Source organism: Salvelinus fontinalis, chromosome 39, assembly GCF_029448725.1.
Source record: "Salvelinus fontinalis isolate EN_2023a chromosome 39, ASM2944872v1, whole genome shotgun sequence".
Lineage (NCBI taxonomy): Eukaryota > Metazoa > Chordata > Actinopteri > Salmoniformes > Salmonidae > Salvelinus > Salvelinus fontinalis.
Window position 1 is genome coordinate 27,321,354 of NC_074703.1, and position 27,659 is coordinate 27,349,012.

Here is a 27,659-nt window from a genome sequence, read left to right on the forward strand (position 1 = left end):
AAGGCCATTCTGAAACCAAGTGGTAAGAATGGCCATTCTGAAACCAAGTGGTAAGAATGGCCATGCTGAAACCAAGTGGTAAGAATGGCCATTCTGAAACCAAGTGGTGAGAATGGCCATTCTGAAACCAAGTGGTAAGGTCTTTGGATAAACACATTGTATTCCCCTCACACAGACAGTGACGAACCACTGAGAACAAAAACATCATTCCCACAATTCTCTCTGCTTCCTCCCAACTTCACCAAATAATCTCCTTTAATCCACCCAATATTCTTAACCAAGGCCAGAGACGTTATCAGGAAGTCAGTTGTCAGCGGTTGGTCACGGTTGGGTGAGGAAGGAGGATAGCAGTTTCAGTACATTATAATCCCCCCCAGGATCATAGAGAGATGATTACTGATTCATATTGTAGACAGAGCAGAAGGAGAGCATATTAAACACAGACATGGAGATGCAGTATATATACAAAAGTATGTGGACACCCCTTCAAATCAGTGGATTCGGCTATTTCAACCACACCCAGTGCTGACAGGTGTAGAAAACGGAGCACACAGCCATGCAATCTCCATAGACAAACATTGGTAGTAGAATGGCCGTACTGAATAGCTCAGTGACTGTCAAAGTGGCACAGTCATAGGATGCCACCTTTTCAACAAGTCAGTTTGTCAAATTTCTGCCCTGCTAGAGCTGCCCAGGTCAACTGTAAGTGCTGTTATTGTGAAGTGGAAACGTCTAGGAGAAACACAGTGGTGTCGGCAACACCAGCTCACAGGAAGTGACCGTCGAGAGCTGATGTGGGTAGCGTGTTAAAAAATAATATCTGTCCTCGGTTGCATCACTCTCTACCGAGTTCCAAACTGCCTCTGGAAGCAACATCAGCACAAGAACTGTTCGTCGAGAGCTTCATGAAATGGGTTTCCATGGCAGAGCAGCCGCACACAAGCCCAAAATGCGCAATGCCAAGCGACGGCTGGAGTGGTGTAAAGCTCGCCGCCATTGGACTCTGGAGCAGTGGAAACGTGTTCTCTGGAGTGATGAATCCCGCTTCACCATCTGGCAGTCCGACGGACGAATCTGGGTTTTGAGGATGCCAGGAGAACACTACCTGCCCAAATGCATAATGCAATTTCCTGTTTCAGCATGACAAAGCCCCCGTGCACAAAGCGAGATTCATACAGAAACGGTTTGTCGAGACTAGTGTGGAAGAACTTGACTGGCCTGTATAGAGCCCTGACCTAAACCCCATCAAACACCTTTGGGATGAATTAGAAAGCCGACTGAGCCAGGCTTAATCAGTGCCCGACCTCACCAATGCGCGTGGCTGAATGAAAGGCTGTTATAGCAGCAATGGGGGGGACCAACTCCATATTAATGCCCATCATTTTGGAATGAGATGTTGTACTAGCAGCTGTCCACATACTTTCGGCCATGTAGTGTAAGTCGAGGAGCATGTTGTTAGAATGTGAGGCATATTAAACAGAGGGAACCTGGAGAACAGTGGAGGAACATGTTAGAATGTGACTGAGGAACATACAGAGAACAGCAGTGAACAAAAAGAGCTGAAGAGAAAACGGTAGGGTGAATGAATGATATAGCCAACTGTAGATGGTTACTGATAATTCCTACCAACTTTGCAGAGAATTGCACATCTTTCATCTGTCTGTCTGTCTGTCTGTCTGTCTGTCTGTCTGTCTGTCTGTCTGTCTGTCTGTCTGTCTGTCTGTCTGTCTGTCTGTCTGTCTGTCTGTCTGTCTGTCTGTCTGTCTGTCTGTCTGTCTGTCTGTCTGTCTGTCTGTCTGTCTGTCTGTCTGTCTGTCTGTAGTAGTAGTAGTAGTAGTAGTAGTAACAGCCTACTCACTACAAACACTGCACCCTGAATTTTTGTAAACAATGAGCAGTGGTAGTCGTTAGCTGGGCTAGTCGTTAGCTGGGCTAGTCGTTAGCTGGGCTAGTCGTTAGCTGGGCTAGTCGGGCTAGTCGTCAGAGTGTTAGCTGGGGTAGTTGTTAGCTGGGGTAGTTGTTAGCTGGGGTAGTTGTTAGCTGGGGTAGTTGTTAGCTGGGGTAGTTGTTAGCGTACTCACTTTGGTCCTCCACACTCCACAGCAGAGGCCTTGACGACAGGTAGCGTCTGGAAGCCCACCGGCTCCACACTGAGCGTGTTCCTCTCCACTGCCTCCAAGATGGCCGACCCCAGCTACAGGAGAGGTTAGAGGTCAGGGTGAAAGTGCTCTAAGGCAGGAAGCCTACCGTAAGTCCACAGCCTCCAAGATGATGTTAGGGATCAGGGTGAAAGTACATTATATTTATAAACAGTACTGCTTCAGTTACTTCTAGTTTAAGTCAACATTTCTAAATACTTCTTTCAGTAACTGTCAGTTTTTCTCCTCTGTCAGTACCTCTATTCTGCCACAAGAGGGCAGTGTAACAGATCAGTCTATTCAGAGTACAGAATAGTGTTGCAGGGTATACCGAAACTTCTGTACATTTTAGACTGTTCTGGGCTGCATTCGCGCCACAGTCCCCACTCATGCCGCACAGACACTGACACACTTGAATAATGCCACTCGGACCGTAATGAAATTGTTCATTACGGTTCGCAAAACAATGTCCATTACAGGCCAGAAAACATTTACAATGCAGGACGATACCGGTAGCGTCCAGGTTTAAATGTAGGCTAACTGTCCTTACTAGACTACAGCTGAATTCACTACCCTAGTACTTTGTGATAATATACAAACCATTAAGCAAAATACGCTGATTTCAGAGCTGATTGTCACCAAAAACTTGATTAATTGACTTAGTCTCCCTCGCAGCACCAAAAACTAAATTCCCTCCTTTGGCTCCTGGTTACCATTATGTTGTTATGCAGTCAGATTGGTAAAAGTCAAATTGATTGTATGATTGTATCATTTATTCATCACTGCATACAACGCTGTCTCCGTGAAAAATGTTGACGTAAAATATTTCAAATATAATGAACTCAAAATGGCACTGGTCAGATTCACACATTCTCTGACGAGTGACACTCTGACAAGTGCCATTCTGTAACTTTGACTAATACACCTTCCCTTTGTGTGATATCGTTTTGGTATCAAGTACTGTGATGCTATAGAGTATCGTGATAGTAAAGCTGGTATTGGGTTGAAAGTTAAAATGGTGGTATGGTGACAACACTAGTACAGAATACTAATGATAACATGAGAGGCAGATGTTAGTTCTGCAGGATAGAGGACACCATCATCTGATAACAGACTCAGTTATAACAGCTACAGACAGACATTATACTGTCTCTCTGCTGGAATACACAGACTCAGTTATAACAGCTCCCTGCTCGAATACACAGACTCAGTTATAACAGCTCTCTGCTGGAATACACAGACTCAGTTATAACAGCTCCCTGCTGGAATACACAGACTCAGTTATAACAGCTCCCTGCTGGAATACACAGACTCAGTTATAACAGCTCTCTGCTGGAATACACAGACTCAGTTATAACAGCTCCCTGCTCGAATACACAGACTCAGTTATAACAGCTACAGACAGACATTATACTGTCTCTCTGCTGGAATACACAGACTCAGTTATAACAGCTACAGACAGACATTATACTGTCTCTCTGCTGGAATACACAGACTCAGTTATAACAGGTCCAGTCAGACATTATACTGGCTCTCTGCTGGAATACGGATACGACCACAGGTACAAAGGAATGAAAGAAGTTTAGACTGGTGAGTCCATCTGGTCACTACGGAAGCCCAGAGGGTACTAGATGAAAGCAGACAAACCAGAGAGCACTTTGTAAAACAATGTTAACAGCTAGAGTCATTTAGGATATTTCATGAATTTTAATCATAGAGCTGACGACATGCAGGGCACAGAATAGGTCTTTATGAACTATCAAACATCCTTCACTGGGCATTACTGTACCTCACTCCTGGAGGAGGTGTGGGTGAGGTGAGGTGTGGTGTGGTGTGGTGAGGTGTGGTGTGGTGAGGTGAGGTGTGGTGTGTGAGGTGAGGTGAGGTGAGGTGTGGTGTGGTGTGGTGTGGTGTGGTGTGTGTGAGGTGAGGTGTGGTGAGGTGTGGTGTGGTGTGTGAGGTGAGGTGAGGTGAGGTGTGGTGAGGTGAGGTGAGGTGTGTGTGTGTGTGTGTGTGTGGTGTGGTGTGGTGGTGTGTGAGGTGAGGTGAGGTGGTGTGTGTGGTGTGAGGTGGTGTGTGGTGTGAGGTGTGGTGAGGTGTGGTGAGGTGTGTGTGAGGTGAGGTGTGGTGAGGTGTGGTGAGGTGTGGTGAGGTGAGGTGAGGTGAGGTGTGGTGAGGTGTGGTGTGTGAGGTGTGTGAGGTGTGGTGTGGTGTGGTGAGGTGTGGTGTGGTGTGGTGAGGTGTGGTGTGGTGTGGTGAGGTGTGGTGTGGTGTGGTGAGGTGTGGGTGAGGTGAGGTGAGGTGTGGTGAGGTGTGGTGTGGTGTGTGAGGTGAGGTGTGGTGTGTGTGAGGTGAGGTGTTGTGTGAGGTGAGTGAGGTGAGTGAGGTGAGGTGAGGTGTGGGTGAGGTGAGGTGTGGGTGAGGTGAGGTGTGGTGTGGTGAGGTGTGAGGTGAGGTGAGGTGTGTGAGGTGAGGTGAGGTGAGGTGAGGTGAGGTGTGGTGTGTGAGGTGAGGTGTGGTGTGTGTGGTGAGGTGTGGTGTGTGAGGTGAGGTGTGTGAGGTGAGGTGAGGTGAGGTGTGTGAGGTGAGGTGTGGTGTGTGAGGTGAGGTGTGGTGTGGTGTGTGAGGTGAGGTGTGGTGTGTGAGGTGAGGTGAGGTGAGGTGTGGTGTGTGAGGTGAGGTGTGGTGTGTGAGGTGAGGTGTGGTGTGTACCTCACTCTTGGAGAAGGTGAGACAGGGGTAGATGTCCTCTCTGTAGACTCTCTCCAGGAAGGAGCTGTTCCTCTCCAGACTGGGCTCCTCCTTCCACAACTTAAACTCACTAAACAGGAGACTGTCCAGCTGAAGAGGAGGAGGAGTAGGAGGAGGAAGAGGAGTAGGAGCCGGAGGAGGAGTAGGGGGTAGAGGAAGAGGAGCAGGAGGAGGAAGAGGAGCAGGAAGAGGAGCAGGAGGAGGAAGAGGAGCAGGAGGAGGAGTAGGGGGTAGAGGAAGAGGAGGAGAAGCAGGAAGAGGAGTAGGAGGAGGAATAGGGGTTAGAGGAAGAGGAGGAGGAGGAGTAGGGGGTGGCGGAAGAGGAGGAGGAGGAACAAGGAGCAAAGTAGACACTTTAATGTCACACACATACCTCAACAACATAACTTACACACCAACAGACCACACATCCAGATCCCCTCTTCAGCCTCCTCCAGGAGGAACTACTGATAGTCCAGCTTAATGAGGGTCACTGAAAACAGGGGGGGGAAGGGTGGAGAGAGAGAGCTATAGAGAAGGGAGGAAAGAGAGAGAGAGGGGAGAGAGATAGAGGGAGGAGATCGAGAGAGAGAGAGAGTGAGAAGAGAGAGAGGAAGGGGGTCGAGAGAGAGAGAGAGAGAGAGAGAGAGAGCTATAGAGAAGGGAGGAAAGAGAGAGAGAGAGGGGAGATAGATAGAGGGAGGAGATCGAGAGAGAGAGAGTGAGAAGAGAGAGAGGAAGGGGGTCGAGAGAGAGAGGAAGGGGGTCGAGAGAGAGAGGAAGGGGGTCGAGAGAGAGAGGAAGGGGGTCGAGAGAGAGAGAGAGAGAGAGAGAGAGAGAGAGAGAGAGAGAGAGAGAGAGAGAGAGAGAGAGAGAGAGAGAGAGAGAGAGAGAGAGAGAGAGAGAGAGAGAGAGAGAGAGAGAGGAAGGGGGAGAGAGAGAGAGAGCTAGAGAGAGGAAGGGGGAGAGAGAGAGAGGAAGGAAGGAGGGAAAAGGTAGAATAATAATCGTAGCCCTCAGCAGCAGAGAGAAGATGAGGAGTGAGAGGTAAAGGAGAGGGCTGATGGATCAGTGATTTAACTCTGGGTAGGGTTTCACTGACCCACAGACATTACCGTATGAGAGAGAGTCAGGGAGGGAGGGAGGGAGCAGGGGAGAGACAGGGGGGAGAGAAAGAGAGATATAGGGAGGGGGCGCAGGGGAGAGACAGGGGGGAGAGAAAGAGAGATATAGGGAGGGAGAGAAAGAGACAGAGAGAGGGTCTCCCTCCACCAAAAAACATGTCTATGAGCTTTTTCAATGTACAGGTGTGGCTGAACTCTGGTGTGAATAGTAACAGGGACAGACAGGGCAGCTGGCCAAAGAAACCAAGACTAAAAAGCTCCTACAGAAGAAAAATGGTTTCATGACATGCATTATTTCTGATGATATCACATTGGGCAGGTCTCAAACGTACTGTTACACACTGTCACCTTAACACAACTACAGTAGGATCACCGATGTCATGGTCATTAACGGCTTTCCCCTCCACTGCAGATTAAAAACCTGTATTTAACTAGGCAAGTCAGTTAAGAACAACTTCTTATTTACAATGACGGCCTACAGAGGAACAGTGGGTTAACTGCCTTGTTCAGGGGAACAATGGGTTAACTGCCTTGTTCAGGGGCAGAAGGACAGATTTTGACCTTGTCCGCTCGGGGATTCGAACCAGCAACCTTTGGGATCTATAGACCTATGCCATTTCCAAATAGGCAGTTTAACACACAGAACACATGGTTCCTTATGGTTGGACCTGGATATTCTACACCCACCTACTAAACATACAGTAGTTCTGTCTGCGGAGACATGTTTCTGTCATCTGTAACTCATATCTACTCCTCGGGGAGCAATAACACAGGGGACATCGTGTGATTACTACTCCCCACTGACTTACAGAGGGAGATGGCACTGCTCAGGCAAGATTAATCAATAAGGAGCTGATAATAAATTACTGACTGTTCAGGCAAGATGAATCAATAAGGAGTTGATAAATGACTAGCTGCTCAGGCAAGATGAATCAATAAGGAGCTGATAATAAATGACTCGCTGCTCAGGCAAGATGAATCAATAAGGAGTTGATAATAAATGACTCGCTGCTCAGGCAAGATGAATCAATAGGGAGTTGATAATAAATGACTCGCTGCTCAGGCAAGATGAATCAATAAGGAGTTGATAATAAATGACTCGCTGCTCAGGCAAGATGAATCAATAAGGAGTTGATAATAAATGACTCACTGCTCAGGCAAGATGAATCAATAAGGAGTTGATAATAAATGACTCGCTGCTCAGGCAAGATGAATCAATAGGGAGTTGATAATAAATGACTCGCTGCTCAGGCAAGATGAATCAATAAGGAGTTGATAATAAATGACTCGCTGCTCAGGCAAGATGAATCAATAAGGAGTTGATAATAAATGACTCACTGCTCAGGCAAGATGAATCAATAAGGAGTTGATAATAAATGACTCACTGCTCAGGCAAGATGAATCAATAAGGAGTTGATAATAAATTACTCGCTGCTCAGGCAAGATGAATCAATAAGGAGTTGATAATAAATGACTCGCTGCTCAGGCAAGATGAATCAATATGGAGTTGATAATAAATGACTCGCTGCTCAGGCAAGATGAATCAATAAGGAGTTGATAATAAATGACTCGCTGCTCAGGCAAGATGAATCAATAAGGAGTTGATAATAAATGACTCACTGCTCAGGCAAGATGAATCAATAAGGAGTTGATAATAAATGACTCACTGCTCAGGCAAGATGAATCAATAAGGAGTTGATAATAAATGACTCGCTGCTCAGGCAAGATGAATCAATAGGGAGTTGATAATAAATGACTCGCTGCTCAGGCAAGATGAATCAATAAGGAGTTGATAATAAATGACTCGCTGCTCAGGCAAGATGAATCAATAAGGAGTTGATAATAAATGACTCACTGCTCAGGCAAGATGAATCAATAAGGAGTTGATAATAAATGACTCACTGCTCAGGCAAGATGAATCAATAAGGAGTTGATAATAAATTACTCGCTGCTCAGGCAAGATGAATCAATAAGGAGTTGATAATAAATGACTCGCTGCTCAGGCAAGATGAATCAATATGGAGTTGATAATAAATGACTCGCTGCTCAGGCAAGATGAATCAATAAGGAGTTGATAATAAATGACTCGCTGCTCAGGCAAGATGAATCAATAAGGAGTTGATAATAAATGACTCACTGCTCAGGCAAGATGAATCAATAAGGAGTTGATAATAAATGACTCACTGCTCAGGCAAGATGAATCAATAAGGAGCTGATAATAAACCAGGTCTCAACAGAACCTACAGCACGTATAAACCATGTGCAGAGCAGAGCCTGAGAAACACTGGCTGACATGTGGAGCCATTTGCCATTTAAATGAAGTAGGGAAACTGAAAAAGTCAGTAGTGAAATAGTTCAGGAAGACAAGAGCAGGTAACTGAAGGAGTCCAGCGTGTGATTGCGTCTGACTGCACGCCTGTGTGTGTTACGTCCATGTGTGTGTATGTGTGTTACGTCCATGTGTGTGTATGTGTGTTACGTCCATGCCTGCGTCTGTGCGTGTATGTTACCGCCGTGTGTGTGTGTGTGTGTGTGTTACCTCCGTGTGTGTGTGTGTTACCTCTCTGCAGTCTCGTACGATGGGCTGTGTGGCGCTCAGTTCCTGTGTGTGTGTGTGTGTGTGTGTTACCTCTCTACAGTCTCGTACGATGGGCTGTGTGGCGCTCAGTTCCTGTGTGTGTGTGTGTGTGTGTTACCTCCGTGTGTGTGTGTGTTACCTCTCTGCAGTCTCGTACGATGGGCTGTGTGGCGCTCTGCTCCTGCCCGCTGCCCAGCATGGCGCTGCTGGTACTCTTATTGCGGCCGTGGCCCTTCTTGAAGGGGGCCTTGGAGCCCCCAGGAAGGTCGTGACAGGGGGAGGTGGGGGACGTGGACAGGACCAAGGTCTTCAGGGCAGACACCTCCGCCTGGAGCACATCAATCTGGGGGGGAGGGAGGGGTGGAACATCACACATACAGAACCCATATAGATACAGGTCTGTCTTCTGTCTCACACCGTTGTACCAGGAACAGAGAGGTGGAACTGGTTTACATCGTCTCACACCGTTGTATCAGGAACAGAGAGAGGTGTGGAACTGGTTTACATCGTCTCACACCGTTGTACCAGGAACAGAGAGAGTGGAACTGGTTTACATCGTCTCACACCGTTGTATCAGGAACAGAGAGTGGAACTGGTTTACATCGTCTCACACCGTTGTATCAGGAACAGAGAGGTGGAACTGGTTTACATCGTCTCACACCGTTGTACCAGGAAAAGAGAGGTGGAACTGGTTTACATCGTCTCACACCGTTGTACCAGGAACAGAGAGAGTGGAACTGGTTTACATCGTCTCACACCGTTGTACCAGGAACAGAGAGAGTGGAACTGGTTTACATCGTCTCACACCGTTGTACCAGGAACAGAGAGGTGGAACTGGTTTACATCGTCTCACACCGTTGTACCAGGAACAGAGAGTGGAACTGGTTTACATCGTCTCACACCGTTGTACCAGGAACAGAGAGAGTGGAACTGGTTTACATCGTCTCACACCGTTGTACCAGGAACAGAGAGGTGGAACTGGTTTACATCGTCTCACACCGTTGTATCAGGAATTAACAGTCAGCCGGGAGGCTGCAGTGGTGTGACTGATACAACCTGCTATTAAACCAGTCAGCCGGGAGGCTGCAGTGGTGTGACTGATACAACCTGCTATTAAACCAGTCAGCCGGGAGGCTGCAGTGGTGTGACTGATACAACCTGCTATTAAACCAGTCAGCCGGGAGGCTGCAGTGGTGTGACTGATACAACCTGCTATTAAACCAGTCAGCCGGGAGGCTGCAGTGGTGTGACTGATACAACCTGCTATTAAACCAGTCAGCCGGGAGGCTGCAGTGGTGTGACTGATACAACCTGCTATTAAACCAGCCAGCCGGGAGGCTGCAGTGGTGTGACTGACACCTTTAGTGAAGAGGCAGCACACACAAAATCAGCCAGCACTCCATCTCTTCTCGCACACACACACACACACACACACACACACACACACACACACACACACACACACACACACACACACACACACACACACACACACACACACACACACACACACACACACACACACACACACACACACACACACACACACACACACACACACACACACACACACACACAGTCATTAGAAGAGTATCAGACTGGGCCAGCCACTCCATGAGGGTAACAGTCATGTAGACAAAGTAGTATGGAACCCGGTTGTGAACGGTTCAGTCCTCACCTTGTTCAGAGCTTCCTTCAGCTGCTTCTCAGCCGTCGACTGTTTGATGTTGGCCTCACGCACCATCTTGTGAGCTTCCTGTAAGAAGGCACGAGACGTTAGACCCACAATGCATCACTCATCGCCCTGACCTCTACCCCCTTACAGACTCCTCACACAATATACAACATACAAAACAGAGAACCCAACAACCAAACACAAGCCAAGACAACCTGAGTCACAGCTGGCACCAAACACCCAGAGAAAAGCAGGTTAGTATCTCTACAAACTAACAGGAGTTTTGAAAACAGGAGAGAGAGACAGAGGAGGGAAACTGTTAATCTAGCTACGTAAGAGAAAGGAGGAGAGAAGGCAAAACACTTTGATCACAAGAAGGGCAGTCTTAGTGTTTCTGGGGGGATGAATTAGCCGGTCGGACCAACCTCAAACAGGCTAGCAGTGAGCTCCTCCAGTTCCTGGCCCAGTTGGTCCCTGACTTTAGAAAGCCTCTCACACTCCTCGTCTTTTAACTTAAGATCCTTAAGAAATGAAAAACCAAAAACGGAAAAAAAAACGTGATGAACAAATGAATGTAAATATAAATGACGTGGTAATAATAATGACAAAGGAAAATCAACTGTGGTTTATTTTATAGCAGCCAAAATTATGAAACAAATCAAAAAAATGTTTAGTGTAGCGTGACTTAGTGTGAATGTTGTAGGTGTGTGTAGACTTCTTAACACAGGCATGTACTGTAAACACACACAGTTCAGTTGACAGCAGGCCAAGTTTCGATAGCTGAAATCAAAACGTTTATATTACCCTAATAATATATTACCATGTACAGTAAATGTATTTCAGAGCAATAAAATACTTGGTTAGTTCCTGGAAGGGATATTTAACAGTGTGTGGCCCTTATTGTTCTATACTAGTTCCTGGAAGGGGTCTTTAACAGTGTGTGGCCCTTATTGTTCTATACTAGTTCCTGGAAGGGATATTTAACAGTGTGGCGCCCATATTGTTCTATACTAGTTCCTGGAAGGGGTCTTTAACAGTGTGTGGCCCTTATTGTTCTATACTAGTTCCTGGAAGGGGTCTTTAACAGTGTGTGGCCCTTATTGTTCTATACTAGTTCCTGGAAGGGTTCTTTAACAGTGTGTGGCCCTTATTGTCCTATAATAGTTCCTGGAAGGGGTCTTTAACAGTGTGTGGCCCTTACTGTTCTATACTAGTTCCTGGAAGGGGTCTTTAACAGTGTGTGGCCCTTATTGTTCTATACTAGTTCCTGGAAGGGGTGTTTAACAGTGTGTGGCCCTTATTGTTCTATACTAGTTCCTGGAAGGGGTCTTTAACAGTGTGTGGTCCTTATTGTTCTATACTAGTTCCTGGAAGGGGTCTTTAACAGTATGTGGCCCTTACTGTTCTATACTAGCTCCTGGAAGGGGTCTTTAACAGTGTGTGGTCCTTATTGTTCTATACTAGTTCCTGGAAGGGGTCTTTAACAGTGTGTGGCCCTTATTGTTCTATACTAGTTCCTGGAAGGGGTCTTTAACAGTGTGGCGCCCATATTGTTCTATACTAGTTCCTGGAAGGGGTCTTTAACAGTGTGTGGCCCATATTGTTCTATACTAGTTCCTGGAAGGGGTCTTTAACAGTGTGTGGCCCTTATTGTTCTATACTAGTTCCTGGAAGGGGTCTTTAACAGTGTGTGGCCCTTATTGTTCTATACTAGTTCCTGGAAGGGGTCTTTAACAGTGTGTGGCCCTTATTGTTCTATACTAGTTCCTGGAAGGGGTCTTTAACAGTGTGTGGCCCTTATTGTTCTATACTAGTTCCTGGAAGGGTTCTTTAACAATGTGTGGCCCTTATTGTCCTATAATAGTTCCTGGAAGGGGTCTTTAACAGTGTGTGGCCCTTATTGTTCTATACTAGTTCCTGGAAGGGGTCTTTAACAGTATGTGGCCCTTACCGTTCTATACTAGTTCCTGGAAGGGGTCTTTAACAGTGTGTGGCCCTTATTGTTCTATACTAGTTCCTGGAAGGGGTCTTTAACAGTGTGTGGCCCTTATTGTTCTATATTAGTTTCTGGAAGGAACATGGACATCCACTGTAAGCTGTATAAACTGGGTGTTGTCCACGTCATATAATACAATAGAAACATTTGTGTCCACTAGACGTGCTGCTTCCTGTCAGTAAATATAGTGAGGCTACACCCACCAACCCCCACCAACACCACCCACATGCTGATGCAGTAACAGTTGTTCACACAGAAATGGTATGTTTAGAGCTAGAGCCCCACAGGGGGTGCGAGCGTGCACACACACACACACACACGGTTTACTAGTCCTCTCCTCTGGCAAGGTCACACCTCTTGACACATTGTTTTGTTAACAAACCCAGTTGTTAAATAACTTGATCTGCCTGACCAAATACAACATGACAAACACCAGGGGTATTCTACACCGTGGTAAACAACAGGACAGATACTAGAGGTATTCTACACCGTGGTAAACAGGACAGATACTAGTGGTATTCTCCACCGTGGTAAACAACAGGACAGATACTAGTGGTATTCTACACCGTGGTAAACAACAGGACAGATACTAGAGGTATTCTACACCGTGGTAAACAGGACAGATACTAGTGGTATTCTCCACCGTGGTAAACAACAGGACAGATACTAGTGGTATTCTACACCGTGGTAAACAACAGGACAGATACTAGTGGTATTCTACACCGTGGTAAACAACAGGACAGATACTAGTGGTATTCTACACCGTGGTAAACAACAGGACAGATACTAGTGGTATTCTACACCGTGGTAAACAACAGGACAGATACTAGTGGTATTCTACACCGTGGTAAACAACAGGACAGATACTAGAGGTATTCTACACCGTGGTAAACAGGACAGATACTAGTGGTATTCTACACCGTGGTAAACAACAGGACAGATACTAGTGGTATTCGACACCGTGGTAAACAACAGGACAGATACTAGAGGTATTCTACACCGTGGTAAACAACAGGACAGATACTAGTGGTATTCTCCACCGTGGTAAACAACAGGACAGATACTAGTGGTATTCTACACCGTGGTAAACAACAGGACAGATACTAGTGGTATTCTCCACCGTGGTAAACAACAGGACAGATACTAGTGGTATTCTACACCGTGGTAACCAACAGGACAGATACTAGAGGTATTCTACACCGTGGTAAACAACAGGACAGATACTAGTGGTATTCTACACCGTGGTAAACAACAGGACAGATACTAGTGGTATTCTACACCGTGGTAAACAACAGGACAGATACTAGTGGTATTCTACACCGTGGTAAACAGGACAGATACTAGAGGTATTCTACACCGTGGTAAACAACAGGACAGATACTAGTGGTATTCTACACCGTGGTAAACAACAGGACAGATACTAGTGGTATTCTACACCGTGGTAAACAACAGGACAGATACTAGTGGTATTCTACACCGTGGTAAACAACAGGACAGATACTAGAGGTATTCTACACCGTGGTAAACAGGACAGATACTAGTGGTATTCTACACCGTGGTAAACAACAGGACAGATACTAGTGGTATTCGACACCGTGGTAAACAACAGGACAGATACTAGAGGTATTCTACACCGTGGTAAACAACAGGACAGATACTAGTGGTATTCTCCACCGTGGTAAACAACAGGACAGATACTAGTGGTATTCTACACCGTGGTAAACAACAGGACAGATACTAGTGGTATTCTCCACCGTGGTAAACAACAGGACAGATACTAGTGGTATTCTACACCGTGGTAACCAACAGGACAGATACTAGAGGTATTCTACACCGTGGTAAACAACAGGACAGATACTAGTGGTATTCTACACCGTGGTAAACAACAGGACAGATACTAGTGGTATTCTACACCGTGGTAAACAACAGGACAGATACTAGTGGTATTCTACACCGTGGTAAACAGGACAGATACTAGAGGTATTCTACACCGTGGTAAACAACAGGACAGATACTAGTGGTATTCGACACCGTGGTAAACAACAGGACAGATACTAGTGGTATTCTCCACCGTGGTAAACAACAGGACAGATACTAGTGGTATTCTACACCGTGGTAAACAACAGGACAGATACTAGTGGTATTCTACACCGTGGTAAACAGGACAGATACTAGTGGTATTCTACACCGTGGTAAACAGGACAGATACTAGTGGTATTCTCCACCGTGGTAAACAACAGGACAGATACTAGTGGTATTCTACACCGTGGTAAACAGGACAGATACTAGTGGTATTCTACACCGTGGTAAACAACAGGACAGATACTAGTGGTATTCTACACCGTGGTAAACAACAGGACAGATACTAGAGGTATTCTACACCGTGGTAAACAACAGGACAGATACTAGTGGTATTCTACACCGTGGTAAACAACAGGACAGATACTAGTGGTATTCTACACCGTGGTAAACAACAGGACAGATACTAGTGGTATTCTACACCGTGGTAAACAACAGGACAGATACTAGTGGTATTCTACACCGTGGTAAACAACAGGACAGATACTAGTGGTATTCTCCACCGTGGAAAACAACAGGACAGATACTAGTGGTATTCTCCACCGTGGTAAACAACAGGACAGATACTAGTGGTATTCTACACCGTGGTTAACAACAGGACAGATACTAGTGGTATTCTACACCGTGGTAAACAACAGGACAGATACTAGTGGTATTCTACACCGTGGTAAACAACAGGACAGATACTAGAGGTATTCTACACCGTGGTAAACAACAGGACAGATACTAGAGGTATTCTACACCGTGGTAAACAACAGGACAGATACTAGTGGTATTCTACACCGTGGTAAACAACAGGACAGATACTAGTGGTATTCTACACCGTGGTAAACAGGACAGATACTAGAGGTATTCTACACCGTGGTAAACAACAGGACAGATACTAGTGGTATTCTCCACCGTGGTAAACAACAGGACAGATACTAGTGGTATTCTACACCGTGGTAAACAACAGGACAGATACTAGTGGTATTCTCCACCGTGGTAAACAACAGGACAGATACTAGTGGTATTCTCCACCGTGGTAAACAACAGGACAGATACTAGTGGTATTCGACACCGTGGTAAACAACAGGACAGATACAAGTGGTATTCTACACCGTGGTAAACAACTGGACAGATACAAGTGGTATTCGACACCGTGGTAAACAACAGGACAGATACTAGTGGTATTCTACACCGTGGTAAACAACAGGACAGATACTAGTGGTATTCTACACCGTGGTAAACAACAGGACAGATACTAGTGGTATTCTCCACCGTGGTAAACAACAGGACAGATACTAGTGGTATTCTCCACCGTGGTAAACAACAGGACAGATACTAGTGGTATTCGACACCGTGGTAAACAACAGGACAGATACTAGTGGTATTCGACACCGTGGTAAACAACAGGACAGATACTAGTGGTATTCTCCACCGTGGTAAACAACAGGACAGATACTAGTGGTATTCTACACCGTGGTAAACAGGACAGATACTAGTGGTATTCTACACCGTGGTAAACAACAGGACAGATACTAGTGGTATTCTACACCGTGGTAAACAGGACAGATACTAGTGGTATTCTACACCGTGGTAAACAACAGGACAGATACTAGTGGTATTCTACACCGTGGTAAACAACAGGACAGATACTAGTGGTATTCTACACCGTGGTAAACAACAGGACAGATACTAGAGGTATTCTACACAGTGGTAAACAACAGGACAGATACTAGTGGTATTCTACACCGTGGTAAACAACAGGACAGATACTAGTGGTATTCTACACCGTGGTAAACAACAGGACAGATACTAGTGGTATTCTACACCGTGGTAAACAACAGGACAGATACTAGTGGTATTCTACACCGTGGTAAACAACAGGACAGATACTAGAGGTATTCTACACCGTGGTAAACAACAGGACAGATACTAGTGGTATTCTACACCGTGGTAAACAACAGGACAGATACTAGAGGTATTCTACACCGTGGTAAACAACAGGACAGATACTAGAGGTATTTTACACCGTGGTAAACAACAGGACAGATACTAGTGGTATTCTACACCGTGGTAAACAACAGGACAGATACTAGTGGTATTCTCCACCGTGGTAAACAACAGGACAGATACTAGTGGTATTCTCCACCGTGGTAAACAACAGGACAGATACCAGTGGTATTCGACACCGTGGTAAACAACAGGACAGATACTAGTGGTATTCGACACCGTGGTAAACAACAGGACAGATACTAGTGGTATTCTACACCGTGGTAAACAACAGGACAGATACTAGTGGTATTCTACACCGTGGTAAACAACAGGACAGATACTAGTGGTATTCTACACCGTGGTAAACAACAGGACAGATACTAGTGGTATTCTCCACCGTGGTAAACAACAGGACAGATACTAGTGGTATTCGACACCGTGGTAAACAACAGGACAGATACTAGTGGTATTCTCCACCGTGGTAAACAGGACAGATACTAGTGGTATTCTCCACCGTGGTAAACAACAGGACAGATACTAGTGGTATTCTACACCGTGGTAAACAACAGGACAGATACTAGAGGTATTCTACACCGTGGTAAACAACAGGACAGATACTAGTGGTATTCTACACCGTGGTAAACAACAGGACAGATACTAGTGGTATTCTACACCGTGGTAAACAACAGGACAGATACTAGAGGTATTCTACACCGTGGTAAACAACAGGACAGATACTAGTGGTATTCTCCACCGTGGTAAACAACAGGACAGATACTAGTGGTATTCTACACCGTGGTAAACAGGACAGATACTAGTGGTATTCTACACCGTGGTAAACAGGACAGATACTAGTGGTATTCTACACCGTGGTAAACAACAGGACAAATACTAGTGGTATTCTACACCGTGGTAAACAAAAGGACAGATACTAGAGGTATTCTACACCGTGGTAAACAACAGGACAGATACTAGTGGTATTCTACACCGTGGTAAACAACAGGACAGATACTAGTGGTATTCTCCACCGTGGAAAACAACAGGACAGATACTAGAGGTATTCTACACCGTGGTAAACAACAGGACAGATACTAGAGGTATTTTACACCGTGGTAAACAACAGGACAGATACTAGTGGTATTCTACACCGTGGTAAACAACAGGACAGATACTAGTGGTATTCTCCACCGTGGTAAACAACAGGACAGATACTAGTGGTATTCTCCACCGTGGTAAACAACAGGACAGATACCAGTGGTATTCGACACCGTGGTAAACAACAGGACAGATACTAGTGGTATTCGACACCGTGGTAAACAACAGGACAGATACTAGTGGTATTCTACACCGTGGTAAACAACAGGACAGATACTAGTGGTATTCTACACCGTGGTAAACAACAGGACAGATACTAGTGGTATTCTACACCGTGGTAAACAACAGGACAGATACTAGTGGTATTCTCCACCGTGGTAAACAACAGGACAGATACTAGTGGTATTCGACACCGTGGTAAACAACAGGACAGATACTAGTGGTATTCTCCACCGTGGTAAACAACAGGACAGATACTAGTGGTATTCTCCACCGTGGTAAACAACAGGACAGATACTAGTGGTATTCTACACCGTGGTAAACAACAGGACAGATACTAGAGGTATTCTACACCGTGGTAAACAACAGGACAGATACTAGTGGTATTCTACACCGTGGTAAACAACAGGACAGATACTAGTGGTATTCTACACCGTGGTAAACAACAGGACAGATACTAGAGGTATTCTACACCGTGGTAAACAACAGGACAGATACTAGTGGTATTCTCCACCGTGGTAAACAACAGGACAGATACTAGTGGTATTCTACACCGTGGTAAACAGGACAGATACTAGTGGTATTCTACACCGTGGTAAACAGGACAGATACTAGTGGTATTCTACACCGTGGTAAACAACAGGACAAATACTAGTGGTATTCTACACCGTGGTAAACAAAAGGACAGATACTAGAGGTATTCTACACCGTGGTAAACAACAGGACAGATACTAGTGGTATTCTACACCGTGGTAAACAACAGGACAGATACTAGTGGTATTCTACACCGTGGTAAACAACAGGACAGATACTAGTGGTATTCTACACCGTGGTAAACAACAGGACAGATACTAGTGGTATTCTATACCGTGGTAAACAACAGGACAGATACTAGTGGTATTCTACACCGTGGTAAACAACAGGACAGATACTAGTGGTATTCTCCACCGTGGAAAACAACAGGACAGATACTAGTGGTATTCTCCACCGTGGTAAACAACAGGACAGATACTAGTGGTATTCTACACCGTGGTTAACAACAGGACAGATACTAGTGGTATTCTACACCGTGGTAAACAACAGGACAGATACTAGTGGTATTCTACACCGTGGTAAACAACAGGACAGATACTAGTGGTATTCGACACCGTGGTAAACAACAGGACAGATACCAGTGGTATTCTACACCGTGGTAAACAACAGGACAGATACTAGTTGTATTCGACACCGTGGTAAACAACAGGACAGATACTAGTGGTATTCTACACCGTGGTAAACAACAGGACAGATACTAGTGGTATTCTACACCGTGGTAAACAACAGGACAGATACTAGTGGTATTCTACACCGTGGTAAACAACAGGACAGATACTAGTGGTATTCTCCACCGTGGTAAACAACAGGACAGATACTAGTGGTATTCGACACCGTGGTAAACAACAGGACAGATACTAGTGGTATTCTCCACCGTGGTAAACAACAGGACAGATACTAGTGGTATTCTCCACCGTGGTAAACAACAGGACAGATACTAGTGGTATTCTACACCGTGGTAAACAACAGGACAGATACTAGTGGTATTCTACACCGTGGTAAACAACAGGACAGATACTAGTGGTATTCTACACCGTGGTAAACAGGACAGATACTAGTGGTATTCTACACCGTGGTAAACAACAGGACAGATACTAGTGGTATTCTACACCGTGGTAAACAACAGGACAGATACTAGAGGTATTCTCCACCGTGGTAAACAACAGGACAGATACTAGTGGTATTCTACACCGTGGTAAACAACAGGACAGATACTAGTGGTATTCTCCACCGTGGTAAACAGGACAGATACTAGTGGTATTCTACACCGTGGTAAACAACAGGACAGATACCAGTGGTATTCTACACCGTGGTAAACAACAGGACAGATACTAGTGGTATTCTACACCGTGGTAAACAACAGGACAGACACTAGTGGTATTCTACACCGTGGTAAACAACAGGACAGACACTAGTGGTATTCTACACCGTGGTAAACAACAGGACAGACACTAGTGGTATTCTACACCGTGGTAAACAACAGGACAGATACTAGTGGTATTCTACACCGTGGTAAACAACAGGACAGATACTAGAGGTATTCTACACCGTGGTAAACAACAGGACAGATACTAGAGGTATTCTACACCGTGGTAAACAACAGGACAGATACTAGAGGTATTCTACACCGTGGTAAACAACAGGACAGATACTAGTGGTATTCTACACCGTGGTAAACAACAGGACAGATACTAGTGGTATTCTACACCGTGGTAAACAGGACAGATACTAGTGGTATTCTACACCGTGGTAAACAACAGGACAGATACTAGTGGTATTCTACACCGTGGTAAACAACAGGAGAGATACTAGTGGTATTCTCCACCGTGGTAAACAACAGGACAGATACTAGTGGTATTCTACACCGTGGTAAACAACAGGACAGATACTAGTGGTATTCTACACCGTGGTAAACAACAGGACAGATACTAGTGGTATTCTACACCGTGGTAAACAACAGACAGATACTAGAGGTATTCTACACCGTGGTAAACAACAGGACAGATACTAGTGGTATTCTACAACGTGGTAAACAACAGGACAGATACTAGTGGTATTCTACACCGTGGTAAACAACAGGACAGATACTAGTGGTATTCTACACCGTGGTAAACAACAGGACAGATACTAGAGGTATTCTCCACCGTGGTAAACAACAGGACAGATACTAGTGGTATTCTACACCGTGGTAAACAACAGGACAGACACTAGTGGTATTCTCCACCGTGGTAAACAACAGGACAGACACTAGTGGTATTCGACACCGTGGTAAACAACAGGACAGATACTAGAGGTATTCTACACCGTGGTAAACAACAGGACAGATACTAGAGGTATTCTACACCGTGGTAAACAACAGGACAGATACTAGTGGTATTCTACACCGTGGTAAACAGGACAGATACTAGTGGTATTCTACACCGTGGTAAACAACAGGACAGATACTAGTGGTATTCTACACCGTGGTAAACAACAGGACAGATACTAGTGGTATTCTACACCGTGGTAAACAACAGGACAGATACTAGTGGTATTCTACACCGTGGTAAACAGGACAGATACTAGTGGTATTCTACACCGTGGTAAACAACAGGACAGATACTAGTGGTATTCTACACCGTGGTAAACAGGACAGATACTAGTGGTATTCTACACCGTGGTAAACAACAGGACAGATACCAGTGGTATTCTACACCGTGGTAAACAACAGGACAGATACTAGTGGTATTCCCCACCGTGGTAAACAACAGGACAGATACTAGTGGTATTCTACACCGCGGTAAACAACAGGACAGATACTAGTGGTATTCTACACCGTGGTAAACAACAGGACAGATACTAGTGGTATTCTACACCGTGGTAAACAACAGGACAGATACTAGTGGTATTCCCCACCGTGGTAAACAACAGGACAGATACTAGTGGTATTCTACACCGTGGTAAACAACAGGACAGATACTAGTGGTATTCTACACCGTGGTAAACAACAGGACAGATACTAGAGGTATTCTACACCATGGTAAACAACAGGACAGATACTAGTGGTATTCTACACCGTGGTAAACAGGACAGATACTAGTGGTATTCTACACCGTGGTAAACAACAGGACAGATACTAGTGGTATTCTACACCGTGGTAAACAACAGGACAGATACTAGTGGTATTCTACACCGTGGTAAACAACAGGACAGATACTAGTGGTATTCTACACCGTGGTAAACAACAGGACAGATACTAGAGGTATTCTACACCGTGGTAAACAACAGGACAGATACTAGTGGTATTCGACACCGTGGTAAACAACAGGACAGATACTAGTGGTATTCTACACCGTGGTAAACAACAGGACAGATACTAGTGGTATTCTACACCGTGGTAAACAACAGGACAGATACTAGTGGTATTCTACACCGTGGTAAACAACAGGACAGATACTAGTGGTATTCTACACCGTGGTAAACAACAGGACAGATACTAGTGGTATTCTACACCGTGGTAAACAACAGGACAGATACTAGTGGTATTCTACACCGTGGTAAACAACAGGACAGATACTAGTGGTATTCTACACCGTGGTAAACAACAGGACAGATACTAGTGGTATTCTACACCGTGGTAAACAACAGGACAGATACTAGAGGTATTCTACACCGTGGTAAACAACAGGACAGATACTAGGGGTATTCTACACCGTGGTAAACAACAGGACAGATACTAGTGGTATTCTACACCGTGGTAAACAACAGGACAGATACCAGTGGTATTCTACACCGTGGTAAACAACAGGACAGATACTAGAGGTATTCTACACCGTGGTAAACAACAGGACAGATACTAGTGGTATTCTACACCGTGGTAAACAACAGGACAGATACTAGTGGTATTCTACACCGTGGTAAACAACAGGACAGATACTAGTGGTATTCTACACCGTGGTAAACAACAGGACAGATACTAGTGGTATTCTACACCGTGGTAAACAACAGGACAGATACTAGTGGTATTCTACACCGTGGTAAACAACAGGACAGATACTAGTGGTATTCTCCACCGCGGTAAACAACAGGACAGATACTAGTGGTATTCTACACCGCGGTAAACAACAGGACAGATACTAGTGGTATTCTACACCGTGGTAAACAACAGGACAGATACTAGTGGTATTCTACACCGTGGTAAACAACAGGACAGATACTAGTGGTATTCTACACCGTGGTAAACAACAGGACAGATACTAGTGGTATTCTACACCGTGGTAAACAACAGGACAGATACTAGTGGTATTCTACACCGTGGTAAACAACAGGACAGATACTAGTGGTATTCTACACCGTGGTAAACAACAGGACAGATACTAGTGGTATTCTACACCGTGGTAAACAACAGGACAGATACTAGTGGTATTCTACACCGTGGTAAACAACAGGACAGATACTAGAGGTATTCTACACCGTGGTAAACAACAGGACAGATACTAGTGGTATTCTACACCGTGGTAAACAACAGGACAGATACTAGTGGTATTCTACACCGTGGTAAACAACAGGACAGATACTAGTGGTATTCTACACCGTGGTAAACAACAGGACAGATACTAGTGGTATTCGACACCGTGGTAAACAACAGGACAGATACTAGTGGTATTCTACACCGTGGTAAACAACAGGACAGATACTAGTGGTATTCTACACCGTGGTAAACAACAGGACAGATACTAGTGGTATTCTACACCGTGGTAAACAACAGGACAGATACTAGTGGTATTCTACACCGTGGTAAACAACAGGACAGATACTAGAGGTATTCTACACCGTGGTAAACAACAGGACAGATACTAGGGGTATTCTACACCGTGGTAAACAACAGGACAGATACTAGTGGTATTCTACACCGTGGTAAACAACAGGACAGATACCAGTGGTATTCTACACCGTGGTAAACAACAGGACAGATACTAGAGGTATTCTACACCGTGGTAAACAACAGGACAGATACTAGTGGTATTCTACACCGTGGTAAACAACAGGACAGATACTAGTGGTATTCTACACCGTGGTAAACAACAGGACAGATACTAGTGGTATTCTACACCGTGGTAAACAACAGGACAGATACTAGTGGTATTCTACACCGTGGTAAACAGGACAGATACTAGTGGTATTCTACACCGTGGTAAACAACAGGACAGATACTAGTGGTATTCTACACCGTGGTTAACAACAGGACAGATACTAGTGGTATTCTCCACCGCGGTAAACAACAGGACAGATACTAGTGGTATTCTACACCGCGGTAAACAACAGGACAGATACTAGTGGTATTCTACACCGTGGTAAACAACAGGACAGATACTAGTGGTATTCTACACCGTGGTAAACAACAGGACAGATACTAGTGGTATTCTACACCGTGGTAAACAACAGGACAGATACTAGTGGTATTCTACACCGTGGTAAACAACAGGACAGATACTAGTGGTATTCTACACCGTGGTAAACAACAGGACAGATACTAGTGGTATTCTACACCGTGGTAAACAACAGGACAGATACTAGTGGTATTCTACACCGTGGTAAACAACAGGACAGATACTAGTGGTATTCTACACCGTGGTAAACAACAGGACAGATACTAGAGGTATTCTACACCGTGGTAAACAACAGGACAGATACTAGTGGTATTCTACACCGTGGTAAACAACAGGACAGATACTAGTGGTATTCTACACCGTGGTAAACAACAGGACAGATACTAGTGGTATTCTACACCGTGGTAAACAACAGGACAGATACTAGTGGTATTCGACACCGTGGTAAACAACAGGACAGATACTAGTGGTATTCTACACCGTGGTAAACAACAGGACAGATACTAGTGGTATTCTACACCGTGGTAAACAACAGGACAGATACTAGTGGTATTCTACACCGTGGTAAACAACAGGACAGATACTAGTGGTATTCTACACCGTGGTAAACAACAGGACAGATACTAGTGGTATTCTACACCGTGGTAAACAACAGGACAGATACTAGAGGTATTCTACACCGTGGTAAACAACAGGACAGATACTAGTGGTATTCTACACCGTGGTAAACAACAGGACAGATACTAGTGGTATTCTACACCGTGGTAAACAACAGGACAGATACTAGTGGTATTCTACACCGTGGTAAACAACAGGACAGATACTAGTGGTATTCTACACTGTGGTAAACAACAGGACAGACACTAGTGGTATTCTACACCGTGGTAAACAACAGGACAGATACTAGTGGTATTCTACACCGTGGTAAACAACAGGACAGATACTAGAGGTATTCTACACCGTGGTAAACAACAGGACAGATACTAGAGGTATTCTACACCGTGGTAAACAACAGGACAGATACTAGAGGTATTCTACACCGTGGTAAACAACAGGACAGATACTAGTGGTATTCTACACCGTGGTAAACAACAGGACAGATACTAGTGGTATTCTCCACCGTGGTAAACAACAGGACAGATACTAGTGGTATTCTCCACCGTGGTAAACAACAGGACAGATACTAGGGGTATTCTACACCGTGGTAAACAACAGGACAGATACTAGTGGTATTCTACACCGTGGTAAACAACAGGACAGATACTAGTGGTATTCTACACCGTGGTAAACAACAGGACAGATACCAGTGGTATTCTACACCGTGGTAAACAACAGGACAGATACCAGTGGTATTCTACACCGTGGTAAACAACAGGACAGATACTAGTGGTATTCTACACCGTGGTAAACAACAGGACAGATACTAGAGGTATTCTACACCGTGGTAAACAACAGGACAGATACTAGTGGTATTCTACACCGTGGTAAACAACAGGACAGATACTAGTGGTATTCTACACCGTGGTAAACAACAGGACAGATACTAGTGGTATTCTACACCGTGGTAAACAACAGGACAGATACTAGAGGTATTCTACACCGTGGTAAACAACAGGACAGATACTAGTGGTATTCTACACCGTGGTAAACAACAGGACAGATACTAGTGGTATTCTCCACCGTGGTAAACAACAGGACAGATACTAGTGGTATTCTACACCGTGGTAAACAACAGGACAGATACTAGTGGTATTCTACACCGTGGTAAACAACAGGACAGACACTAGGGGTATTCTACACCGTGGTAAACAGGACAGATACTAGTGGTATTCTCCACCGTGGTAAACAACAGGACAGATACTAGTGGTATTCTCCACCGTGGTAAACAACAGGACAGATACCAGTGGTATTCTACACCGTGGTAAACAGGACAGATACTAGTGGTATTCTACACCGTGGTAAACAACAGGACAGATACTAGTGGTATTCTCCACCGTGGTAAACAACAGGACAGATACTAGTGGTATTCTACACCGTGGTAAACAGGACAGATACTAGTGGTATTCTACACCGTGGTAAACAACAGGACAGATACTAGGGGTATTCTACACCGTGGTAAACAACAGGACAGATACTAGTGGTATTCTACACCGTGGTAAACAACAGGACAGATACTAGTGGTATTCTACACCGTGGTAAACAGGACAGATACTAGTGGTATTCTACACCGTGGTAAACAACAGGACAGATACTAGTGGTATTCTACACCGTGGTAAACAGGACAGATACTAGTGGTATTCTCCACCGTGGTAAACAACAGGACAGATACTAGTGGTATTCTACACCGTGGTAAACAACAGGACAGATACTAGTGGTATTCTACACCGTGGTAAACAACAGGACAGATACCAGTGGTATTCTACACCGTGGTAAACAACAGGACAGATACTAGTGGTATTCTACACCGTGGTAAACAACAGGACAGATACTAGTGGTATTCTACACCGTGGTAAACAGGACAGATACTAGTGGTATTCTACACCGTGGTAAACAACAGGACAGATACTAGTGGTATTCTACACCGTGGTAAACAACAGGACAGATACTAGAGGTATTCTACACCGTGGTAAACAACAGGACAGATACTAGTGGTATTCTACACCGTTTTAAACAACAGGACAGATACTAGAGGTATTCTACACCGTGGTAAACAACAGGACAGATACTAGTGGTATTCTACACCGTGGTAAACAACAGGACAGATACTAGTGGTATTCTACACCGTGGTAAACAACAGGACAGATACTAGTGGTATTCTACACCGTGGTAAACAACAGGACAGATACTAGTGGTATTCTACACCGTGGTAAACAACAGGACAGATACCAGTGGTATTCTACACCGTGGTAAACAACAGGACAGATACTAGTGGTATTCTACACCGTGGTAAACAACAGGACAGATACTAGTGGTATTCTACACCGTGGTAAACAACAAGAAGCATCTGGAAGGATAAACACCAACTCCTTTAGCTGCCTGGGGCCTTTCTATTTATTATTCAATGGCTCAGATTAGTAGTGGGAGATGGTTTACGCCGTGCACACACACACACACACACACGTCCGGACAGGGTTCCTTCGCTCTCATCGAACACAAGGTCATTGCCATGCCGACAGAGGCAGAATATTGAGAGTAGTGATCAATGCAGGAAGTGGAGGGAGGTAGATAGCAGTAGTGATCAATGCAGGAAGTGGAGCGAGATAGATAGCAGTAGTGATCAATGCAGGAAGTGGAGGGAGATAGATAGCAGTAGTGATCAATGCAGGAAGTGGAGGGAGATAGATAGCAGTAGTGATCAATGCAGGAAGTGGAAGGAGGTAGATAGCAGTAGTGATCAATGCAGGAAGTGGAGGGATGTAGATAGCAGTAGTGATCAATGCAGGAAGTGGAGGGAGGTAGATAGCAGTGGTGATCAATGCAGGAAGTGGAGGGAGATAGATAGCAGTAGTGATCAATGCAGGAAGTGGAGGGAGATAGATAGCAGTGGTGATCAATGCAGGAAGTGGAGGGAGGTAGATAGCAGTGGTGATCAATGCAGGAAGTGGAGGGAGGTAGATAGCAGTAGTGATCAATGCAGGACGTGGAGGGAGGTAGATAGCAGTGGTGATCAATGCAGGAAGTGGAGGGGAAATGGGAAGGGAACGGCAGGAAAGGGAAAGAAGGTAGGGGTGGGATGAGATGGAAGGAGAGGAAGAAAGGGGCTGATCCTGCTGCTTCTGGAGTGGACAACTTGTCTGAGCTGCTTAGACTGTCTGGGGGAATCAGTGATTTACCCGTCTGTCTGGGGTAGTCTGTCTGGGGTAGTCTGTCTGGGGTAGTCTGTCTGGGGTAGTCTGTCTGGGGTAGGCTGGTCACAAGGCCTGTTAAGGCTGTACAGACCCATAGCCTTAAACTGATTGGAAAGGAGGAACTGGGTGTTTGCACACCGTTTCCCTCTCCTTACTGGAAGAGACACTGGCAACAGGACACCAGTCAGTCCTGGTGCAGCGAGGAGCAGCCACAACGGGTAATACAGGGAAGAAGAC

At 45.1% G+C, this 27,659-nt stretch overlaps 1 protein-coding gene across 7 annotated transcripts in view; it reads right to left on the reverse strand.

Moving 5' to 3' along the window:
• Window positions 1–27,659, reverse strand: part of rab3ip (RAB3A interacting protein (rabin3)) — an 84,936-nt gene that overhangs the window by 5,129 nt on the left and 52,148 nt on the right. For 5 of the 7 annotated variants that reach the window (XM_055905030.1, XM_055905031.1, XM_055905028.1 and 2 more), the window contains exons 5-9: window positions 10,671–10,766; window positions 10,249–10,326; window positions 8,710–8,913; window positions 4,851–4,979; window positions 2,082–2,194 (exon numbers count right to left, since the gene is read on the reverse strand). In XM_055905030.1, the coding sequence (XP_055761005.1) occupies window positions 2,082–2,194; window positions 4,851–4,979; window positions 8,710–8,913; window positions 10,249–10,326; window positions 10,671–10,766 (620 nt within the window). The remainder of the gene's footprint in view (window positions 1–2,081; window positions 2,195–4,850; window positions 4,980–8,709; window positions 8,914–10,248; window positions 10,327–10,670; window positions 10,767–27,659) is intronic. The other 2 variants (XM_055905033.1, XM_055905032.1) reach the window with 2 other exon arrangements.